This window comes from Trachurus japonicus, chromosome 23 (genome assembly GCF_045865225.1).
Source record: "Trachurus japonicus isolate A0001 chromosome 23, Traja_1.0".
In the NCBI taxonomy this organism is placed as follows: domain Eukaryota; kingdom Metazoa; phylum Chordata; class Actinopteri; order Carangiformes; family Carangidae; genus Trachurus; species Trachurus japonicus.
In genome coordinates, this window is record NC_140929.1 from 20,263,450 (window position 1) to 20,284,284 (window position 20,835).

Sequence of the window (20,835 nt, forward strand, 5' to 3'; positions counted from 1 at the left end):
TTCTTTATTTAGAAAATTCTGTGTCTGTGATGAAGCTGCTTTTCTATCTCTCAGGGAACAGAGCTGAGGCATTGATCTACTGATGGTTTGGTCACTTGTGCTGGGCCTGACATACAACTGATCCATTTTCTACCTAAGTGAATCACAGCTCCATGCGCTGAACCACCTAGAAACCTTTAGTCCAGCCCTGACCTGATGCTGAAAGAGCCTTTCTTTAATCCAGATGCCATTTTCAGCAGGAAACACACAGCTACAGTAAACACAGAGGAGTTTGACTGCTTCGCTGATTAAGACTAAATAAAATGCATTAACGTCACCCTGTGCATTTCAGCCCTTCTATATGGCCACATTTACAACCCAGTCCAGCTGAAGTGAAAAATGCCCTTTTAACCATTTTAGATAACAGCCTTGGTCGTATTGTGCACAAAGTAAACCTGTGTTATGAATAACCAACTGCTTGTCTATACTACTTACACAAATACACAAATCTCTCCAAAGCAGTATCATTGAAGATTGTCACTTATCAAAGTCTTATTACATAAATCGTATAGTCTGGATTTTGTACTTTTTGGTTGAAAAATAGGAAACTGAGATGACCAGTGTGACAACGTCCCCGTGATAAGAAGCCCCAGTTTCCCCTACTGCCTATTACATACTCACTACCTACGAAATAATGACTAAGAAGCCATTACCAGTGTTCACACCGATAATTTCACCTATGCCCAGCTTGAATATTTTATCAGGCCAGAGTGTTTATGCAAATCATGTCTAGGCATTTGCATAGCTGGAAATTATGGGGGGAGACAGGGAGGACCTTGTGAAAATAAGGAATGAAAAACAATTCCATCTCCCACTCCCATCAACAAAAAGGCCACAAGAAAAACTATTTAAAAAATAGGCTTAAACATTCTTTACAAACAATTAAAGGTCCAGTGTGTAAAATAAGGGGGGAACAGTGACATCTAGCATTCCGATTCTATTATTTATCTAATACATAATTCTATAGTTTATTTATGAACGTGTTACTCTTGAAATGTGCTCTCTGGTTGGCTGGATTTTCCATTCTGTACAAACATGGCGGCGCAAGATGGCGACACTCGCTAAGCAAGACCCTTGCTATATGTATATATAAAAGAAGAATTATAAGGCTATGAAAACCAAACAGATTTTATAGCGATTAAACACTTATACAAATATATTCATTGGTAGTAGGCTATATTCAGATTCACACTGTCCCTTTAAATAGTAAACCTGTAGTAAACCTGCTAACCCAATGACACAGTAACTGCCAATCAACAGGGACACTGCATTTCACCCCACAGGTCCATCAGTCCACCACTGCATGCAGAGAGAACGGTGTCAGGAAGAGGACCTGGGGGGCTTACCACGGCCGGGGACATTAATGGAGGGGGAGAGGGTCCTGAGGCGGACCATCTGAATACTGCCCACCATCCAAATGACAGTCAAAGTGCTGCACAGTGACAGGACACCACCAGCAGGAACCCAGCCACCATCCAGCCCACAGCTCCTGTCCTGAGGAAGAGACAGCAAACAGTTACTACAGCTCCACAGTGTGTGAGGGGGGGGCACACACTGGAAGGTAAGAGCAGGACCAAAAGGCTTTATTTGATTTAATGAGAGGCTCAACGACTCCACCTGTTTGACTGCTCCTCCCCGGCTCTGTTGTCCCACCACATCTCTATACTTCCTATAAAACATACACTGAGGTCATGTATTTATCGTCATATATCACTTGTAGAATTATATGCATCTAGATTTGTTCACATTTCTCCAAGTATGACATGTCTGGAAAGAAGCAAACAAATTAAAACTTACTCAGATGTGCAGCACCAGCCTCAGTCTGCCCGTCTTCATCAGAACCTCTGTCGTCATGTTTGTAGCTAAACAAATACACATGAAAAATACTCCAGGATTATTGTTCTCAGCTGGTAAACATGACAATTCACTGTTTCAATCATCTCTCTCTTTTCACTGTATCAACTTCAGTGACCTGTGCTATAGAAGGCAGTTGTTTTGACCTGCTGTCTTTATCTTACAGCGCATGAATGTTTCCTGACCTGCTGAAGAGGATTGGAGCTGCCCTGCTCTTTACTTTGGCTGGTTTCTGTTTGATTCCCTGTAGCTCCACTCTCCTCGCTCTCACGTTCACCTCCACTGGCTGGCTGGGCGTCTGATTGGTCTAAACTGAGTATCTGTCTTTTCTTTCCTCGCTGTCCATCTCTGCCAAACATTATACTCAACACAAAAATACACATTAGTAAAAGACTACCAACTACTTTTTTAACTAAGCCAACTAAACACAAATGAGCAAAAATAAAACTTATCTAGGAGCCAAACAATGCTTACGTCATACTGAATGCCCATACCTGCCTCTGCTGGCCTAGACCACTGTCTGTGACATGTTGTTGCTACTAATTACTAGAACTAACTCTGTCTTTTGGTGTTTCTGTGTTGTAAATAATCCTTACTAATAGCCCTGTTCTTTTTATGCTCTCTCAACTTTAGGCTCTCTAAAGAATCCTGTAATGTTTGTAAAAATCCTGGCTATTAACTCTTTTTATGTTCTTGTTCTTGCTGAACGTCTGTATAGTTGTGCCGATTTGCTATTGTCCGTTAACCAATATTTTCTCCTTTACAGCCCTCCTGCCCCTTCCCCTCAAGAAGCTTAAGCCTCATGTCAGGCCATCATTGTAAATAAGAACTTGTTCTTAATTGATTCCGCCTGGTTAAATAAAAAAAAAATAAAAAAATCAGGCTACGAGGAACTAAGGGATTGCAAAAGCTGAAACTTTTCTACAAACTAAAATATATTAATAAAGGAAACTTTAAAGTTAAAACTTGAAAGTAATTGGGTTTTTTTATAGTAAGAAGGAAACTTATCTACAGTGGAAATGTTTTTTGTATGATTTTTTTTTTATATAAAGGAAACTTAACACCTAATAAATAATGAAATAGAAAGGAAACTTATCTACAAACTAAGTTGATTTTTTTTTCTCCTCTAAAGAAGGAAACCAATATAAAAACTTAGTGGAAATAGATTTTTAAAAAGGAAACTAGAGGAAACTTATCTAGAAACTAAGTGGATTTTTTTTTGTTTTGTTTTTTTGGTGTAAAGGAAACTTAGCTATATAAATTACAAAATGTGTGTGTGTGCTCCATGGCTGGACCAACCATGGAGCGCTGCTCCTCACATCTCCCGACTGTATGGAGAGTCAGTCAGCCAGGACATGACCATGTCTGCTACTGCGTTGTAAGCAGTGGGCAGGAGACCACCAGGCTGGGGGCGGAGGGGGGCGGGCCAGAGGGGCAAGGACATGACGTCGTCATACAACATGTCGTCCTCGGGCTCCTGGAGACGCCTGGGCTGGACCTGTTGAAGTTTAGAGAGGCAGAGAGCAGGAGGAGGGTCAGACTGGAGCAGCTGCACCCTGTTGGGAGAAATGTTGGTGGTTGTGACCGACAGAAAAACAGGGAGCAGGTGGAAACCAACATGTGTGAATTAGACAGAGCCTGAGAATTACCACCTGACCCGACCCGGCCCGCTGGTTTTTAGGCCGAGACCCGAACTGAACCCGGCCTGAACCCTAACAGCGATGATTCACAACAAACAACATATAATTTACAACCTGCGAGAAATGTGTTTTATGAGGAAAAAAAAGGAAGCCCGAGGCCCGAGTTATTTGCATATTTTTTCAGCCCGAACCTGCAGGTCCAGTGGCCTTTGTCAGGTTGGCCGAGCCGTTGAGAACTCTAGTGTGAATGTTTGTAAAGCTGACCTGCGGGGCCGAGGTGGAGGTGGAGGGCTCGGGGCTGGAGCTCTGGTCTGACGGGGGTCGTCTCTCCTCTGGGGCCCGGGAGCTGCTCTCCTGGTCCCTGGCCAGCTTCCTGCTCTGAGCTGCCTGTTGATAGGGAGAGAGGTCAAAGGTCACAACAGTTCAGCTGAAGCCACTGATGTTACAGCAGCAGCCTGAGTTTTCCTCAACAACATTATACACACTATGACCATCATAGAAACACAGTCCTCAGTCTATTGGGAGCCACTGCAGCACATCCCATTGTAACCTGTGTAATTAAAGTGCCACCTGGTGGATGTTCAAACCAGTGTGCTACGGAGGTTCACATCAATTAAACTCCACCTCGGTTACATCATAAACAGTTTATGAATTACAATATGAAGCTGTGAGGAAATACACAAACAGTGTTAAATCTCTGGGTCTGGTTTAGGACGACACACACTGACTCAATGACAGATTTGACAGTTACCACCTCGACCAAACGCTGAGCTGCTACAGCCCACAGAGCCCACTGACAGCAGACGCTCAGACATGTGATACTGCAACACACACTTCTATCCACAACTGTCATCACACGGCGACACACACCGACCTCTGTACGGCAGCGACTCGTCAGATTCACTGATCGGACAGATCGGTTCGATTTCACGGGACTGATCGCAAAAACCGAGGTGGAATCGAGCGCACGGTCTTCACACGTACACCATCACCTGGGCAACGCATGTGGACCTGAAAGGAGAAACAGTCAGTGGGTCAGATGCAACCAGAAAGGCCTAAGACAGATGTTACAGCTGCTCCCAGGAGGACCAACAGGAGGTGAGGGGAAGCAGCTGAGCCTCCTGTGGTCAGATGATGTCTGCTCCTGCAGGGACACACTCAGGACGCTCCTTTATGTCCTTTATGTTCGCTGGTGATGGAGAATCTTACCTTCGCTCAACATGGTGGAGAGCAGAGAGCTGAGGATTCAGTCCTCAGTGGTGTGGAGCTCCTGGTAGGAGCTGCTGGAGATGATCTACCTCCCTGCAGGTCTCCAGCAGAGGGAGCTACCTCTGATCCTCACAGACAAAGCCTCATCCACAGTGATGGAGGTTGGAGGCTTTGCCAGACTATCTAATATTTCCACTGACCTCACAGTAAAACTACACTTGATGTTCTTCATGATAAATGCAAATAAACTCCTTTTTGTATAGAAACAAAGGGAAGAGTTCCCAGTTGGTGTCCTGTTCTGAATGCACCATAGTTCAACGGGTCCACTGTGGCACCTGTTGCCTCCTCTACTTGGGTAAAAGTGCCTCCCTATGTTTCACTTTATTTGTTTTGTAATTATTTGCATGACATTTAGTTTTTAACGGACTTAAAATAATATCTGACAATATCTTACAAACCATTTAACTGTATTGTAACATTCCATTGTTCATTTGTCATAGCATCACAAACAGTTTTCTGCCATATGCAGTGGTGAGCATTGACTGTCCTTCACAAGCATTTTACAGTATACCATACCATACCATACCAGCACTGAAGTTATAGGCATTTATATTACAGTCATTAAAAAGGTATCTATCTATCTATCTATCTATCTATCTATCTATCACAGGTGACTCATAACAAGTGCGTGAGGACACACACTGTAACTGTCAGACAGAGTGAAGGTGTCTCACCCTGCTGGTGGAGCTGCTGGACCCTCTCCAGTAGTTGTGGTCCTGGAGGTGACGTGACATGGGACACATCTGGAACCATGGACACACAGTTTAGGATGAGACTCTGCTCACTTCAACACCATATTGATACAATGTTTCCTTCTTCAGTCAAACATCTTTCTACTCAGTATGAAGGCCTGTTCACTTTTCAATGTGTCTGTCTGTGTATGGCTCCAAAACACATCACACTGTCACGTTACTACTGCATCTTTAAAACCAGCCAGGCTGAATTCAAACTGGTGCAATTTGGAATATTTTGTTTAGTGGTAAACAACTGAACTTTGTCATCAAGATGAAGGTCATGTCTGTCACATTCAGTTGTTTACACCAAAGACTTAGCCTATATATTTCAGGCTGAAGCATGTTGTCACTGAACAAACGTTTTTCTGTATTATTGAACATTCTGTTCCTCCAGTCGAGGCTCGACTTTATATAAATTGGTTTACAAGTTGTTAAACCGGTTAAATCCTCACATTTTCCGTGATAAAGCTGCCCAGGGGTCAGTAGTCGTCGCGGTGGCTCCTTCTGGCGTCGAGTGCTTCTTGAAATCTGCAAAAATTGTCGAGTGAAATCTTTGTTGTAACTTGTATTGAACAGAATTTCTTTCTGAATAATACGTTCGTTCTCCATAGTAACCGGCAGCTGCCAGTAATCAACATTTGATTATTGAACTATTTTATGAATGTCTACATTTATTGAGGGATTTTTAAATTATTATTTGTAACACAACTGAAAATAAAGTATTGTGCAATATTCCCTGAGTAGCATAATAGAAATATAGCCTATTACTTGCGTTTATTTCTTTTCTATATGTATAATTCATTTATTAACCTTTAGTTTCCTTGATAAGATAACTAACATTAACATTTTAATAGCCCAGTCCGTCTTATATCGTTTTTAATTTTTAAATCACACACAGTAGGCTATGTTTTTTTTTTTAAACAACGTTTTATTAGGCTACGTCATAAATAAAGATGGATAAATACGGTGATAGAGGAGAAAGCTGTTCCCGCCTTCTGACTCCTTCATTCCAGTTCATCCAGGTGAGCGAGGCCTCGCGCACCTGTCCCTCATTAGGACTGTCACTTCCTGCCAGAGCCTGACTCTCGTAAACACAGCATGCTTTCCTTTGGCGAAATGATGATGAACATGTAAGCAGATGAGTATTACAGCTCTTATCTCAGTCGAGTTGTTCAGCGGATTAATCGGTTTGTAACATTTTCAGGAACTCTTTACGGTTTTCCTTCATCTTTTTCATCCTGGTGCCTCATCCCATATCGTTTGGTGAGTATCACCATCACACTGTAGGCCTTTCCGACATGTTCCTGTCCTTAGATAAACTAAATTGACATTTGATTTCATTGATTTTCTTCCAGGACGCTGCGACGATATTTCCTTCTCCCTGTGTTGGCTGAGCAGGGACGGTGCTCTGGAGAGGTACAGTAGCCTGAACACACGAGATTTAATTAAGTAGCTCGTGCCAGACAAAGTGCGTTTTGTGCCTCATGATGAGACGTTCAAGTGAAACTGAATTTTGAAAAAACGAAGTTCGCTGTACCAATAATTACACAGCTCTGTAGGGTTTTTTTTTTTTTTTTTTTTTACCTATCATTATAATGCTCTGTTCTGCATAGTAGCCTACTTTTTTTTTTTTTTTTCAAATTTGAATCTGTTATCCTACTCTAATAAAATGCTGTAGTTCAAACTGATGGTCTTTCATAGGCCTACAGCAGACCCCCTGCATGCTCTATGAAATATTTTCCTGTGTGAGTAAATGTAATGTAATGTGTGTGATACATTGACCGTAATGCACATGTAGCTATAAAACCATGGACATTAATCCCCCACTGTTTGGGAAACCTTCCCTCTAAACCTCATTGCCAGCTGCAGAGGTTTGGTTCCATCCAGGAGGATTGGGACATGGTCTTGCACTTTCACTTTCACTGCTACTTCCCATTCTTTCAGGAAGAGTGGAAACATATGGCTGAATGGCACAGCACTGAAATCCATCAGGAAGGAGGGTAAAGTGAGCTCCCTGACTGTGTACCCAGCTGTAGAGAACTGGCTCACTCTTCAGTATGGAGGCTTTGTCCAGTCCTGGGGTTTCACAGTCTCTCCACGTAGGCATGCTAACTTTATTCCTGTCTGATATTTAATTTTCCATAATTATAGGATAGTAAATGCACCGTGTGTTGTTTTTTTTTCCGCTCTAAGGTACAAAGTTCACTAAAATCAGAGGCAAGCAGATACCTCTAGAGCATCCAACAAATGCCACAAAGGTACATCTGACATAACAGGAATCAGACTGCAGTTTTATACACATAAACAGCCATGCTAGATTTCCATACACACATTTTATACACGCATCATGCTGTGTGTTTTGATTGGGCTCCCTCGTCCTCTCCTCAGGGCATCCTGGACTTGTTCAGTCCCACTGAGGTGTTTGCATGTGAAAACGGCACTTTGTTCTTCCACCAGGATGAAAACTTCTTCCTTGCCTTCGGTGAGTGTTTGCTTCTGTGTAATTTCCCTGCCGTCAGTTTCTGAGGTTAGAATTTGTGTTTTGAGGTTAATGCTGCTTTTTAGGGCTGATGTGTGAGTCATGTCTTAAAGGAATAGTTGAGCATTTAAGGAAACTCTTTTTTGCTTGCTAACCCACAGTTGAATGGAGAGGCTCTGCATCCCTGATCACAACGTTGTTTTCTCTCGTCCAGGCCACACTACACGTCCCCCCATCAAACTGGAGGCCAGGAGCCCCTCCATGCTGCTGGTTTCCTGGCTGAAAACGAGTCCAGCTGTCAGCGACAGCCACGCCGTGACCCTGTACCATGTGGAACTGGACTCCTACAACACACTCAGCGTGGATTTTACCACCCTCAACCACTACCGCTTCACAGCTCTGGACTCGTGCAGCCCCTACGTGGCCTGTGTGGAGGTCGCTGACGCTCACTCCTTCACCTGCCTCTCTGCTCTCACTGGTACGGACCGCTGGGTGAATGAATTAGCCGTCATGACTTGAAGGACCACCTCACACTAATGTCAACAACCGTGTAGACACTGAGCTAACACACATAGTTCTGGTTTTGTTAGTCCATATTTTCAGATGTGTCTAAACCTTTTATTTTAACACATGCAGAAATGTCAGATGTGCACCGTTAGCCTGGATTAAAAAAAAAAATCTAAAGATTTAATTACAATACGCTTAAAAAATCCAAGTTAAATGCCATTATACAATCCTGAGTAAATTCTATTAATCTTATAGGCATTGGCGAATGTATGATTGTTGTATGTTTTAGTCAAATGACCTTAAACTTAAAAGTTTTTGTCATGCCACACCTCTTTTTCAAATCCACTGAGTTATGAGAGGCCGTCCAGTTGCAGAGTACTGGACCATCTGCTTTTAAAACTTGATAAAGTTCTTATTTCCAGAGGATTGTGGCTATGTCACCTATATTATTGTCACATGTATCCATCCTCTGCAAATATGAAGATATAAGGTTATAACAAAAATCAATTATCATGTGTATTGGTAAATATCTGTATTATACATTACATTAAATACATTTTTATTTATATATGCAAGTTTATTAAAATCACAAACTTACTTGAATTATGTATATGATTATATACTGTATGTTTTTCTCTTAAATTTCCCTATTCATTTTGACTTATATTTACATTCTGGAAAATTGGTGTCAGACTTTTGATCCCATTGTTTTTAATATCAACAGGATTTGAGATGATGTAACATGTTTCTACAATATAAACAAACATAGGTTTACATAGACATATATATTTGCATGAGCTGGATATGAACCTCAGTCTTGTCTGTTGTAGCCATGTGTGACCGTTTTCAGCAGCACATGTAAATACCGTTTTTCCACCAGACCCAGGTGTTCCCAAGGACTTCAAGGTGACGTCCTGGAACAGCAGCAGCATCTCGTTGGCCTGGGACTGCCCTGAGAACAAGAAGTACTTTCACTTCCTCCTGACCGCCTTCTACCTCAACGGCAGCGACCACATCACAGAGCAGGTGGCCCTCAGGTACGAGGAGGACGGCTTTGAGTTCACCCTGTCTGAGCTGCAGCCCTGCAGAAGGGTGAGGTTTGGCCTGCAGACTGTCTGTCAGGCAGGGACGCAGCCTCGCTACAGCAAGATGGTCCTGAATGATGGAAACTCTGGTAAGTTCTGCACAGGCACCCAGAGCAGATATTAACTCACAACATTTAATTTTCTGAATTCTTTTTATTTTCCATGCTGTTTTTAGTGTTAACATCAGTCATGTGAGGCTCAAATCTTAGCAAAATTTAGGTCGTGACTTGCATTACCATGTGCTCACTTATGTGGTGGTTCTTTGTCCGTTTAGCATTTTCCATTATCACTTATGGCCACTGTGTTTGTCTGTAGAAACACTGAAGTATGGTGGCCCTGAGTGATCAAAACACTGCAAATAAAAAAATGTGCATAGACAAAGCATGAGCAAATTCAGAAAACATCTCCATCACTTGCAAAGCACAATCAATATATACAAACAGACTGCAAGAAGTTCAGACAAAAACAGAAGTGATGTGTTTTCTTGAGCTGCAGTGCATTGAGCTCTCAGGGCCACCGTACTGAAGACGTATAAAAATCTAAATTTCTCATCGAAGTGAGTTTGTGTTTCAGAGATTTTCAGTAACTTCTGAGAAAGTATTAACACCTTGAAAAGCCAAAATATCAGTTCAAGTGTAGAACAGAGTTTTGTTTTCTTGCATTTCTTACCTGTGAAACACATGAAAATACAATGTAAAAATAAACCAGGTATTATTAGTTGTTTTGTGAATGTGTAGATTCCTGTAGTGACTGTAGTTACAGACGTCTTCTCTGACCCTCAGACCACTCCATGGTCTGGGACTTGCGTCAGACATCGCTTGGTCCAGACAACTACACCCTGAGGTGGGAGGTGAGGAACACCTCGTCCATCTCCATGTTCAGAGTTTACCATGAGGGGGCGCTGCAGGGCAGCACGCTCGGGACCAGCTACACCGTCGGGGGGCTGCAGTCATGCCAACAGTACCAGGCCAAGGTGGAGGCTCTGTGTGGAGACAGTGTGGTCATGAGTGTCCAGACAGTCACAGCACACACAGGTAATGTAGACGCTGATGACAGCATAGCAAAGACATAAAGATGTAAGATCACAGTGATGCTGCTGTTCAGAAACACAGTGGTCACTTACAGATGGGTACAGAACTTCTGATGAGAGAAAGTTAGACCTGAGGCTGTTTGCATTGTACAATAGAAATTACAGCTCAACATAAATACAGCAGAGAGACAAGGTCTAAGAAAAGGTGACAAAACAGAAAATATGCAAATCAAAGTAAATAAAGAAAGTGTACATTAGACGTTTAGACTGAAAAGGTGTAGGCTGAAGCTTAGCTTATTTTGTCTACCCTATTACAAATCAGGTTATATTAAAGACTATGCCGTCTACTAGTTCCATTGATCAGCAAATAAAGAAAGTCAAAAAGAAGAGAAAAAAACATCCTACTTTTGAGTGTTTTTTTAAAGAGGTTATGGTACTGCATGTTTTTAAGTCATTCTGAATCTGAATTCCGAATATACACACTCCTCTGAAGTTGTAATGTTGTTGTTAATTTTGAACATAAACTGTGCAGTTTTGAAGTCCACCAGTTCTTTGACTTTGAGTTCATATGTATTTATAGATAACTGATTGGTTGGTTGCTTATAGTCTGCTTTTATTTATGATGTTTATTGCTCTTTTTTGAAGTAAAAGGATTGGTTCAGTGAATGTTTTATCTTGCTAACAGAAGGCTGACACTGTTGGATACATAATCAGTTCTACAGGTATTTGATCACAAAACAAAATTGTGGGAATTTAACTTTTTAACAAACAAATGATCAGGTAAACTGGGGAGACAGAAGGATAATGTCATTTGTTCATATGAAAAAAGCTGAATCTGTAGCTGCTACCCACAGTTTACTGCTAATGAACCTCAAGAGTTTGTTTTGTTTTGTTTTTTTAGTAGAATGATAAAACTCCTCCACAGGCTGGGAACATTTGGCAGTTTGAACAGTTACATATAATTTTATCATCAAACCCAATTTCAGAATCTCTGAAATTCCAGATAAATTGTAGTAGGCTATCCACTTGCCGCTCTTTGCCATTGCCATTAACTGTCTCCATGGATACTATTACTACTACTTCTACCACCGTTCATATTGTATGAAGAACTAAGGAGGCTGAAATGTTTTCTGCAGTATGCAACACCTGAGCTTCTGATCAGAGATCAAAGACACAGCAGCTTCAGATCAGGCTTTGTTCAGTAAGGAGCTGCTCGAAAAGTTTATTCAGTTTATTAACTTAATTCATCATACTCCATCCATATAAAAGCCCGGTCATTGCTGCAGTACGTGGTGATCATCAGTAGTTGTTTTGTCTGTGTGTCCAGTTTACATAAAGTTTCTCTAATCTGTGTGTGTCCAGGACCTCGTGGAGTCTCTGAGCTCAGGTACCGCTCCAACGACTCCACGGCTCTGTGGACGCCCCGCGGCCTGCAGCGGGCGGCCGTGGCCTTCCTGTACGAGCTGTCCTTAGAGAACGGCACCACCGTCCAGAGCAGCCGGCTGACCGACAGCGAGCTGAGGCTGTCGGGGCTGGAGGAAGGGAAGACCTACATCCTGGACGTGTGGGAGGAGTGTGACGGGCCCTGGGAGGCTGAACACTCTCACCTGTGGTTTGAAGGATCTAATTCATCTTCAAATCTGCGTGCGAGGGCTGCAGGGTCTCATGATTATGACCTTGGTGAGTCTCAGAGTCACTACTCTCTATAAATGTTCATTGTCTTGATGTCTAGTTTAATGAAAGTGGTAAATGGCAGCCTGTTAGGTTTGTGATGATGAATCTAACCCACTTTATTTCCATTTTGTGGCTGCTGTAGAGATGGACATAGATCTGTCCAGCGTGGGTCTCACCATGGTCGTTCCCTGGTCACTGCCTGAGGATCTGCTGGATGGTGTGTCAGAACCAAGAGCCAAAATGGGAAAGATTTTTAAAGATAAGGTGGGACAATGTTCATCATTTTGGCAGATTTTTCATGCTACCAAATTAGATTAAAATTAAAATATCTGAATTTAATTTGAAAGTTTCTAACTCAGTGACATGACCCAGAGTAAAGCGGTGACCATGATAACAGCTGGTATTCTCAGCTCCTTCAACCGAGTTCACACTGGACTTTATAAAGGAAATGAGATGATGCAGCAAGTGAAACTCAACAGGTAGTTTAACCTTAGAACATGTACAGGATTTAATACAGGTGGCATGACAGTCACATGAGGTGGTTGAGACCAAATCTACATCTGCTCAGTATCGGCATGTCACATCATTGTGAGCATGTTAGCATGCTCACATTAGCATTAATTGAGTATGGCCTGGCAGAGTTGCTAGCATGGCTGTGGACTTTTGTTTCAGAATTGAGAGAGATTGAAAACCAAGGTCACAGTATGTGAGGATCACTTATTGTAAGAGCCTGAATGGCTTGAAAAGGTTGAATTTCATTTGTAGAGCAATAAATAGTTGGCAGTTAAAAAATATAAGGATTTTTTCCCCCTATAGTTCATATGTAGGCTACATTGATTATTACAGTAAGTTTTTTTTTTCTTTATGCTATCACAAAGATGTTAAGATTATATACAGTTACAGTAACTTTGAATATATGACAATAGGTGCAATGATTATTGGCTTTTGACTGCTGTGGGCAGTGGTAGAAAACATTCTGATGGGCTCACTCTCTTCCTCTATGTGTATATAACTCTCTATACATCTTGTATTTGTCAGTGTTGGAACAATAGAAATGGACATTTGTAGGATTCTACTGTTTACAAAAATAATGTACAGCACAAGGTGGTCCTTTTCTGTCCTTCAGTGTGGATTAAGATATAGAGACTTGTAGAGCGTTAAGATCAGTTTTGTCTTTATTCTAGACTGGGTTTTTTCTGTGGGAGTTCGACTTCAATTAAACTGTCTATTCCTTTATGTATTCACTTCCATCATTTAAATCCTGAAGTAAATCAATTTTCTTCCTCAGTAAGGTGAAGGTCATTTGTAATTGCAGTCATAGAATGAATTTCTTGGTCTTGAACACATGTTGGTGGGTGTGGGTGTGTTTTTCAGCTTCAGGAGCTGCTGAATGATTTCGATCAGCCGGCTCGTGTTGAACTGGAAACCTTTGAACCTGCAGAGGAACCGGACAAAACAGAGATTCTGTTCATGTCTTTCGATGCTTCTAAACCGGATGAGGACGTGCCCCTGCCTGCTGAAGATCTGCTGGATTACATCGGCTCCCTGAATGCAACCAATGTCTCGGTCGTAGATGGGGTCATCCACTGGGACGGTAGGGGCTGATGAAAGGCAGCTCAGCTTGGCTCAGTTGTGTCCTTGTCAGAGGAACCACCTCCAGTAACACACTGAATCAGTTCATAATCTGCTGTTTTGTGTGACTCTATCTGCTTGTGCTGTTTGTTTTGCGTAGGTCACGACCTGTGTGCGTCCGTGGAGTCGTGTCCTCGCAATTCTCTGTGCATCAACACTCTGGGCTCATTTACTTGTGTGTGCCGACATGGCTACTATGATGTGAGCCCTCTCGTCCAGCGTGTGGTGGCTTCATATCCAGTCTGCAATGGTACAATGACACCTTTCTTTATCTATTGAAATTCAGTGGATCCACTTAGAACAGTAGAACAATGTGCAGTCCATCTAAATCAGGGACAAACTCTCTGGTTTGTCAGTAAAGCAAATAAACAAACACAACCTTCTTAAAGGTCTCATATTTCACACATTTCAGTGTGTTTTTATTTAAAGTGTTGAGATATTTGTGAGTTTATCCTTTTCCACCAAAATGAGCAGGTAAAACTGGGTTTTTTGTACCTGGTTAAACCCACTAATAAAACCTCATATTTTTTGCATCATCCCGTTGAAAAACAAACACACAAACCATGAATGCAGTGCAGTAATAGAGAAGTGATCATGTCTGTTATGAGTGTGACCTGGCCTCTCTCACTTTAACCCCTGTTCCCACCCAGAGAAAGGCCTTTTCAGCCAGTGTCGGGACAAACTGATGACTGGTGGAATAGCCAAACCCTACCTGACCTCTTACGTCGGAGGAGAGGTGGATGTGAAGCTGAACGACGGGCGGTGCACTGTGAACGAGAGCCAGACTCTCTATTACTTCCACACCACACGAAAGTCATCCGAGTGTGGAACAGAGAGGAGGGTGAGTGACTCTGCTCGGCTAGGTTTTTAGAAAAGGTCAGTGATGTGATGGAGAGATTGTGTGCAGCGACATGAAGGATGGATAGTGTACTTATGGAATAAAGACACAACGTCCTTAGATACAAGATTCTCCTCACCTTCAGCGTTTCCTTATCCAGAGCTCTATCTGTTGTCATCATTCATGAGTGGAAATATAAGTTAATACACAAAAATATTCATGTTCACACAATTATTATTAACATACTGACAAGATGAGCAGCATTTAAAACTGTTACCTCCTCAGTCCATCTTTGTAGTTTTCCTGTTAATTACTTCAGTCTTAAAGGGATTGTTCAACATTTTGGCAAATTGGCCCATTGTCATAATCCCTATAGTCTTAGGAGTAGGTTCATTACCTTTAATCGTCGGTGCAAGCTATTTTTAGAACGGCGGAGCAGAGCCGTGAGCTGCTCAGAGCTATGCTACAGAGGCTAATGGAATTTCTTGGTTTCCCTCATCAAACTCATCAAATACACAATCCAACAACTCCAAAACGCTCTGGTGGACAAGTTGTGACCTGCACATTCACCACGCTATGAGATAATAACAGAACGTTATAAAACCGGGTTTTTCGGTAAGCAATCTCTGCATTTGCCTTGAAAACAACTCTGTCTCGTAACGAACCTACTCCTAAAACTATAGATACTTATCAGTAGGTGACGTCACGGTGCGTTCCACCTGGCCGCCGCCATGCTGGGTACCGAACACTGAGTTAACCTCTATTCAGCTCAGTGCAGCCACATCCTCTCTGACTAGAAGACTGCTGCCTGATGTAGTTTGGATATGGATATTTCTCATTTTGATGGCCTTGCCTTGAAAGCACACACCTCCAGCACCTTTCTGCTGAGACGATCTTTGACAGCACGGTGCGCCGCTCTCTCTCCCGTTAAAACTTAATCTAGCTCACCCAGCGGACCTCTCTCTCTCTCTCTCCTCGTCTCTCTCTCTCTCTCTCGCTCACTGTCTCTCTCCTGTTACTTATATGTGTTTAACCAAATACACGAAAAGCCAAATCAAATCAAAAATGCGTAGCCCACTTCTTTTTTCTTTTTTAACTCACAGACATTTTCATAAAGTAATAAAATATCTGGACATTTTGCCATTGTTAACATTGAGACAAAAGGCTGCAGGAATGGAAGAAGAATTCGGCAAATCATCTTATCACGCAAAAAGGCACAACAAACAGGTTTTGCACAATGGTTTGCACAAATAAGTCTTAATATGCGCAACACCTTCTCATCACAATCCACGCCATCTACACAGTTACGTTATCAGCTGTTATTAAAACCCAACTCATCAGGACGCGATGACCACCACTCACATTAAACAAACCGTTAACAATTAATAATCCACACTCAAACCGAGGCAGCAATAGTGTTAACTGTACTCAACAAGCTGTTATTACAAGGTTTACAACAGATATGACAGACAACCTGGGCCGTGTGTGTGTGTGCGCGCGTGTGCGTGTATAAGAAAGGGAGGGAGGGAGGGAGGGAGAGAGAGAAAGTAGGTAAAAGCTGCTAGCTGTTAGCTACCGTAGCTCAGGCGTCGGTCTCCCGTCAGGTAAAAGCTGCTGTTTATTCCTCAAATGAAGCTCATGAAGTTGTTGAGCCTCTCCGGTACAGTTATCCATCACTGCTGTTGAATTAGCCGCTAAACTGCTGGACGCTAAAACCGAGGGGGCGTCTGTGTGTTTACAATTCACGAAAGCAACGTGAACGTACGTGCTGCTCACACTCAGTAGAGTGAGGCAGCCTCCCTTGGCGTACATGTCTCCCAAGCTGTTTAATGACGGTAAAAATGAAACAAAGTAAATATCCTGCATCGTTTCTCTTTTCTGTGCTGCGCTGATCAGAGCGGCGTCCCTAGCAACGGTGTATTTTACTTAGCAATCTGTTAAACAGGAATAACAGACTGTTAAATGCAAAATCAAGATGTAAATAAATATCAGAAATATCAATAAATTATCGGAATACGACATTCAATAGAGCCATGTAATAAAAAAAGGTTTATCCACTATTTTTGTGAGATTTGATGTCACAGCCCATAGACTGCCTTTGGAAGTCGGTACCCAAGATGGCGCTGTGACCGGCTGCGAACGCTGTGTGACGTCACGTGATATCTATCAATAGGGATTATGGCAATGGGCCAATTTGCCAAAATGTTGAACTATCTCTTTAAGTCTCTCTTGACTCTGATTGGTTTGTTTAGCAGCAGGTGCTGTTGTTGGGAAGAGAAAGAAGTAAATCTGTCTGTTTTGTTTTGTTTTGTTTTGTTCTTTTCCTTTGAACAAGTGAGGGAAAGTACAGGAGACTAATAGCCCAGAGGTTGTTACCATGACAACATTTACTTATTAACACTAATCATGATACAGCTGACGAAGCTGAGTGTCACTGACTCTGCAGATATCTGTTCATAAATCAAACTACTGGATGAGTTCACATTTTCACCTGCTGACACCTTCACAGTCTGTAGGATTCATCCTTTGGGCACTGCTGCAAAAATCTTCTGCCACACCACTAAGCCTGGCTAAAAAGTGTGTAATATCTGAAATCTGTTATTAGTAAGGTTTAAATGTCAGAAGAGCCTGAGATCATTTTTGTTTTGTCAATTTTCATATAATGAATTCAAACCACCTCCCTGAAGGATGAAAATTATCAGCAGGTGGAGGTGGACAAAGTACAGCTAGCTACATTACTGGAGGGTGTGATACAAAGCTGATGATCAAAAGACAACTGAAACAACCCAATAACAGACAACTGCAAGTTCTTTTTTTTTTAACTTTTTATTTAGACATTTTAAACATTTTACAAAGCATGTCCTGACATATGACTTTGAAAATGCTTGTTAGACTGTACAAGAGAATGAAAGGTAATGTAAATGAGAAAATATACATGTTGTGATATAAACATTAGTAACAACCCTGACATTAATAGGTAGGAAAGCAGATATCTATAGATAGTAGCTGAGCATGATTCTCCGAAGAGGAACTCCCAAAATTACTCTGTCGCATATTCCCGTTATTATACACCCAGGTATCTTGAAATACAAGTCCATCTTTGCATGAAAGTGTCCATTGTGAGCTGGAGAGTAGCTGTCATTCGCTCCATCTTATATACATTTTTCAGTCTCTGGGTCCATTAACCTATAGTTGGTGGTTTTACCTCTTTCCAGTTCACTGTAATCATTTTCTTCACTACCAGTAAGAGAATCCTCAGTGCATATCGTTGGTCTGCATTGTATATATCTTTGGGTATAGCTCCCAGCAAAAATAACATTGGTTCTAGAGTAACATCTATATCCAGGATAGAATCGATTTCCTTTTTAATATCACCCCAGAATCCTTGACAACTGCAAGTTCTGTGTGTGTGTGTTCGTGTGTGTTGTGTAGGTGAACAAAACCCACATCGAATTCCAAAACACTTTGATTGTGACTTTGACCAAAGAGCGGCCCATCACCCGGAGTGATCTGACCGTCATCTGGAAGTGCGTCTACCCTCGACATTACGTCCGTAACGCTATAGTCGGCATGGACACGGAGTGGTGAGACAAACCCCGTTCCTACAGTAGCCTACATACTCCAGGACTTAAACATCATGACATGAATTCAAATGACTTTTTCACCAGAGCTGGAGATTTAATTGCTTCTTTCCACAACATTAAAGGTCACTGCCTCTTTAGCACCGATGTAAACCTCAGACACAGCAACAGGAGGCTCCGGCTGTTTCCACCACATCACACAAATGGTTGTTTTCTTTTGTTGCAGGCTTTCGTCCGTCTCCCTGGTGGAGTTCAACTCTTCTCTGCAGCTGGCCCTCGCCATGAGTCTGTTCAGTGATGAGTCGTACAGCCACAGCTTCAAGGACATCATAAGCCTGAGTCTTGAGGACACGCTGTTCTTCCAGGTGGACCTGCAGACTGCCAACTCGTTTGCCTCAGACGTGCTGCTGCAGGTGGACTCGTGCTGGGCCACTGAGAGCACCGACCCACAGGACGCTGTCCAGGGGCTTCTTCTGCAGGACGGGTACAGCTCCACTTTGTCATTCTCATGCTAACTGTAGCATCACTTGCTTTTTCTTTTCAGTGTGTTGGACATTTTACCTGCTGTAGCTGCTCTGAGTGACAGTGATGGTGAATGTGATGGTCTCGTTGCTCCAGATGTCCTGTTGACGACACCTTCCACTGGCTCTCTGTCAACGGCCGGGCTCAGAGCAGCAGATTCTCCATTCAGATGTTCACCATGCCCAGAGGACAGCCCCTCTATATCCACTGCCTGGCCAACATCTGTGGGCCTGATGAAGACTGTACAAAGGTAAATGAGGAGGAGCTTTCTATCACAATGACTGTGAGCTGCTTCTCTGTGATCTGTCTGCTCCATAGCTCTGAACTGTGCAATGTGAGCTAATCAGGCTGTTTTTATAGGGCACCCATTTAGTATAGTATACAGTACTTGGAAAGTCAAAGTCAAAAAACCATGGACATTAGTTTTAGTTTTGTTTGGTTTTGTTTTTTCACTGCAAATAAAGGTCAAACACACAAAGTTGAAGAAATATTTACAGTATGAATACATAAAGATGTGTAAAAGAAAAATAAATAATAATAATCTAAACTTAGTACTTACTTGAGATTTAATTTGTCAAAAAAGTTATCAAATATGGCCATTTGCCCAATAAAGGGTTAGGTTCTTTGTGTGTAAGGAGGAAGACCTTATTAAAACCAGTTTTGAATCTACGGGGGTTAAAACTGATGTGCACAACAACTGACAACATTGAGTTGGCTCGACATGAAGGAATGAATCTTTCAGGATTAAGATCTATAAATGGCTGCACTTAAGATGTTTCTACCACGTTGATGTGCAGCGTGAAGCTCAGTTGTGACTCTCAGGTAACACTGAGACCTGTGACCTCCCTTTAATCTACAGAGTTCTCTCTTCTTCTTTTTTCCACTGAACAGCACATCTGGATATTGATCACAAGCCTTACTTAGCATTTGCAACTGGAATCATATGAGCTATTTGTAAGTTTATGCCAGCGTTAGCATTCAACGCTGCTTGTTCAGCACTATAGAGGAAACTAGAAACATGTCTTTATGCAGGCAGGGTGCTGCTACAGATGGAGGTGTCAGTGGGGTCAAGCTGGATCACAGTTTCACAATTTCATTATCTGGAAATTGAACCTAACTTGTTGTGACTGAGAAAATAGCTGGAGTTAGTAGTTACAAAGTCTTGTAGTGATTAAATTATTGTTTTTTTTATTCTGTTATGTTGATTAAAAAAGTAAAAAATACTCCACTCTACCTGACTTCTGGTTGAGTCCCTGTATATTTAATCCCCTCCTACCGAACTGTGCCCTGCTGATTGCTGTTGTTGTGTTGTAGAGTTGCAGCAGTCTGCAGCGCCCCAAGAGGTCAGTGAGTCCTGCAGACAGAGAGGGGAGGCGTGCAGCTGTAGTGTCAGCTGGACCTCTGGTGGTCGACACAGTGAAGCCAGGAGTTCGACCGTCTGACTGTGAGTTTGTGTGTTTGTTTCTTACTCAGTCACAATCTGTTGTTAAATTATCTTTTTCAGCTGCTGTTTCCTGTAATGTGCTAAATCTGTGGCAGATTCCAACATGATCTGAGGTTTGTGAGTTCTTTTTTCACTCAGTATGGTCTCTATCTTTTTTGCAGGGGCTGAACACATAACAATGATTTCCATTGTGGCTGGATCAATAGGTTTCTTGGGAGTGACAGTACTCTTAGTGAGTGCAACCAAAGCAATCATGACTTTCTATGAAGGGCTGAAATAAAGTGCTTCAGACATCATCCAGAAGTGTCTTGTCGGTGCCTCAGGAGGTAGTCCGATGAAAATCATAGACCATGAAGTTAAGGAGTACTAGTCAAAGGTTTTGGAACATCTTCATTTTTCCAACTGCTACTGGAAATTGTATTTCTCAACAAATTAATGAATGATTATTTTTGGTAGGTAATCATGGAACCTTAAATCCTAAATCTAATTTTAGATTAGATTTAATCT

The 20,835-nt window shown here is 42.0% G+C and overlaps 1 protein-coding gene and 1 long non-coding RNA gene across 3 annotated transcripts; one reads left to right on the top strand and one right to left on the bottom strand.

Annotated features, from left to right (window-relative positions):
• Positions 1–3,860: 3,860 nt before the first annotated feature.
• On the bottom strand, positions 3,861–6,149 carry LOC146962887 (uncharacterized). 2 transcript variants are annotated; one of them, XR_015035142.1, is made up of 3 exons: positions 5,974–6,149; positions 5,477–5,545; positions 3,861–3,920 (listed from the first exon to the last, which is right to left on the bottom strand). It is a non-coding gene; the product is annotated as an uncharacterized LOC146962887 (long non-coding RNA). The 2 variants fall into 2 exon arrangements; XR_015035141.1 differs by having other exon boundaries at positions 5,989–6,144.
• Positions 6,150–6,580: 431 nt separating this feature from the next.
• Positions 6,581–20,624, top strand: LOC146962888 (uncharacterized). Its single transcript, XM_085769665.1, has 19 exons — positions 6,581–6,666; positions 6,741–6,799; positions 6,892–6,952; positions 7,481–7,635; positions 7,730–7,794; positions 7,925–8,018; positions 8,230–8,493; positions 9,403–9,696; positions 10,390–10,641; positions 12,000–12,317; positions 12,454–12,575; positions 13,686–13,905; positions 14,044–14,193; positions 14,594–14,784; positions 18,214–18,365; positions 18,589–18,846; positions 18,981–19,134; positions 20,199–20,328; positions 20,490–20,624. Exons 1-19 carry the CDS (start codon positions 6,635–6,637, stop codon positions 20,606–20,608), a joined length of 3,090 nt encoding a protein of 1,029 aa, XP_085625791.1. The 5' UTR covers positions 6,581–6,634; the 3' UTR covers positions 20,609–20,624.
• Positions 20,625–20,835: the final 211 nt, after the last annotated feature.

Coding starts and splice junctions, on each gene's coding strand:
- LOC146962888 (XM_085769665.1), top strand. CDS start 6,635: ATGCTTTCCTTTGGCGAAATGATGATGAACAT. Junction 7,795..7,924: donor ATCCAACAAATGCCACAAAG/GTACATCTGACA, acceptor TCCTCTCCTCAG/GGCATCCTGGACTTGTTCAG. Junction 14,785..18,213: donor AGTGTGGAACAGAGAGGAGG/GTGAGTGACTCT, acceptor TGTGTTGTGTAG/GTGAACAAAACCCACATCGA.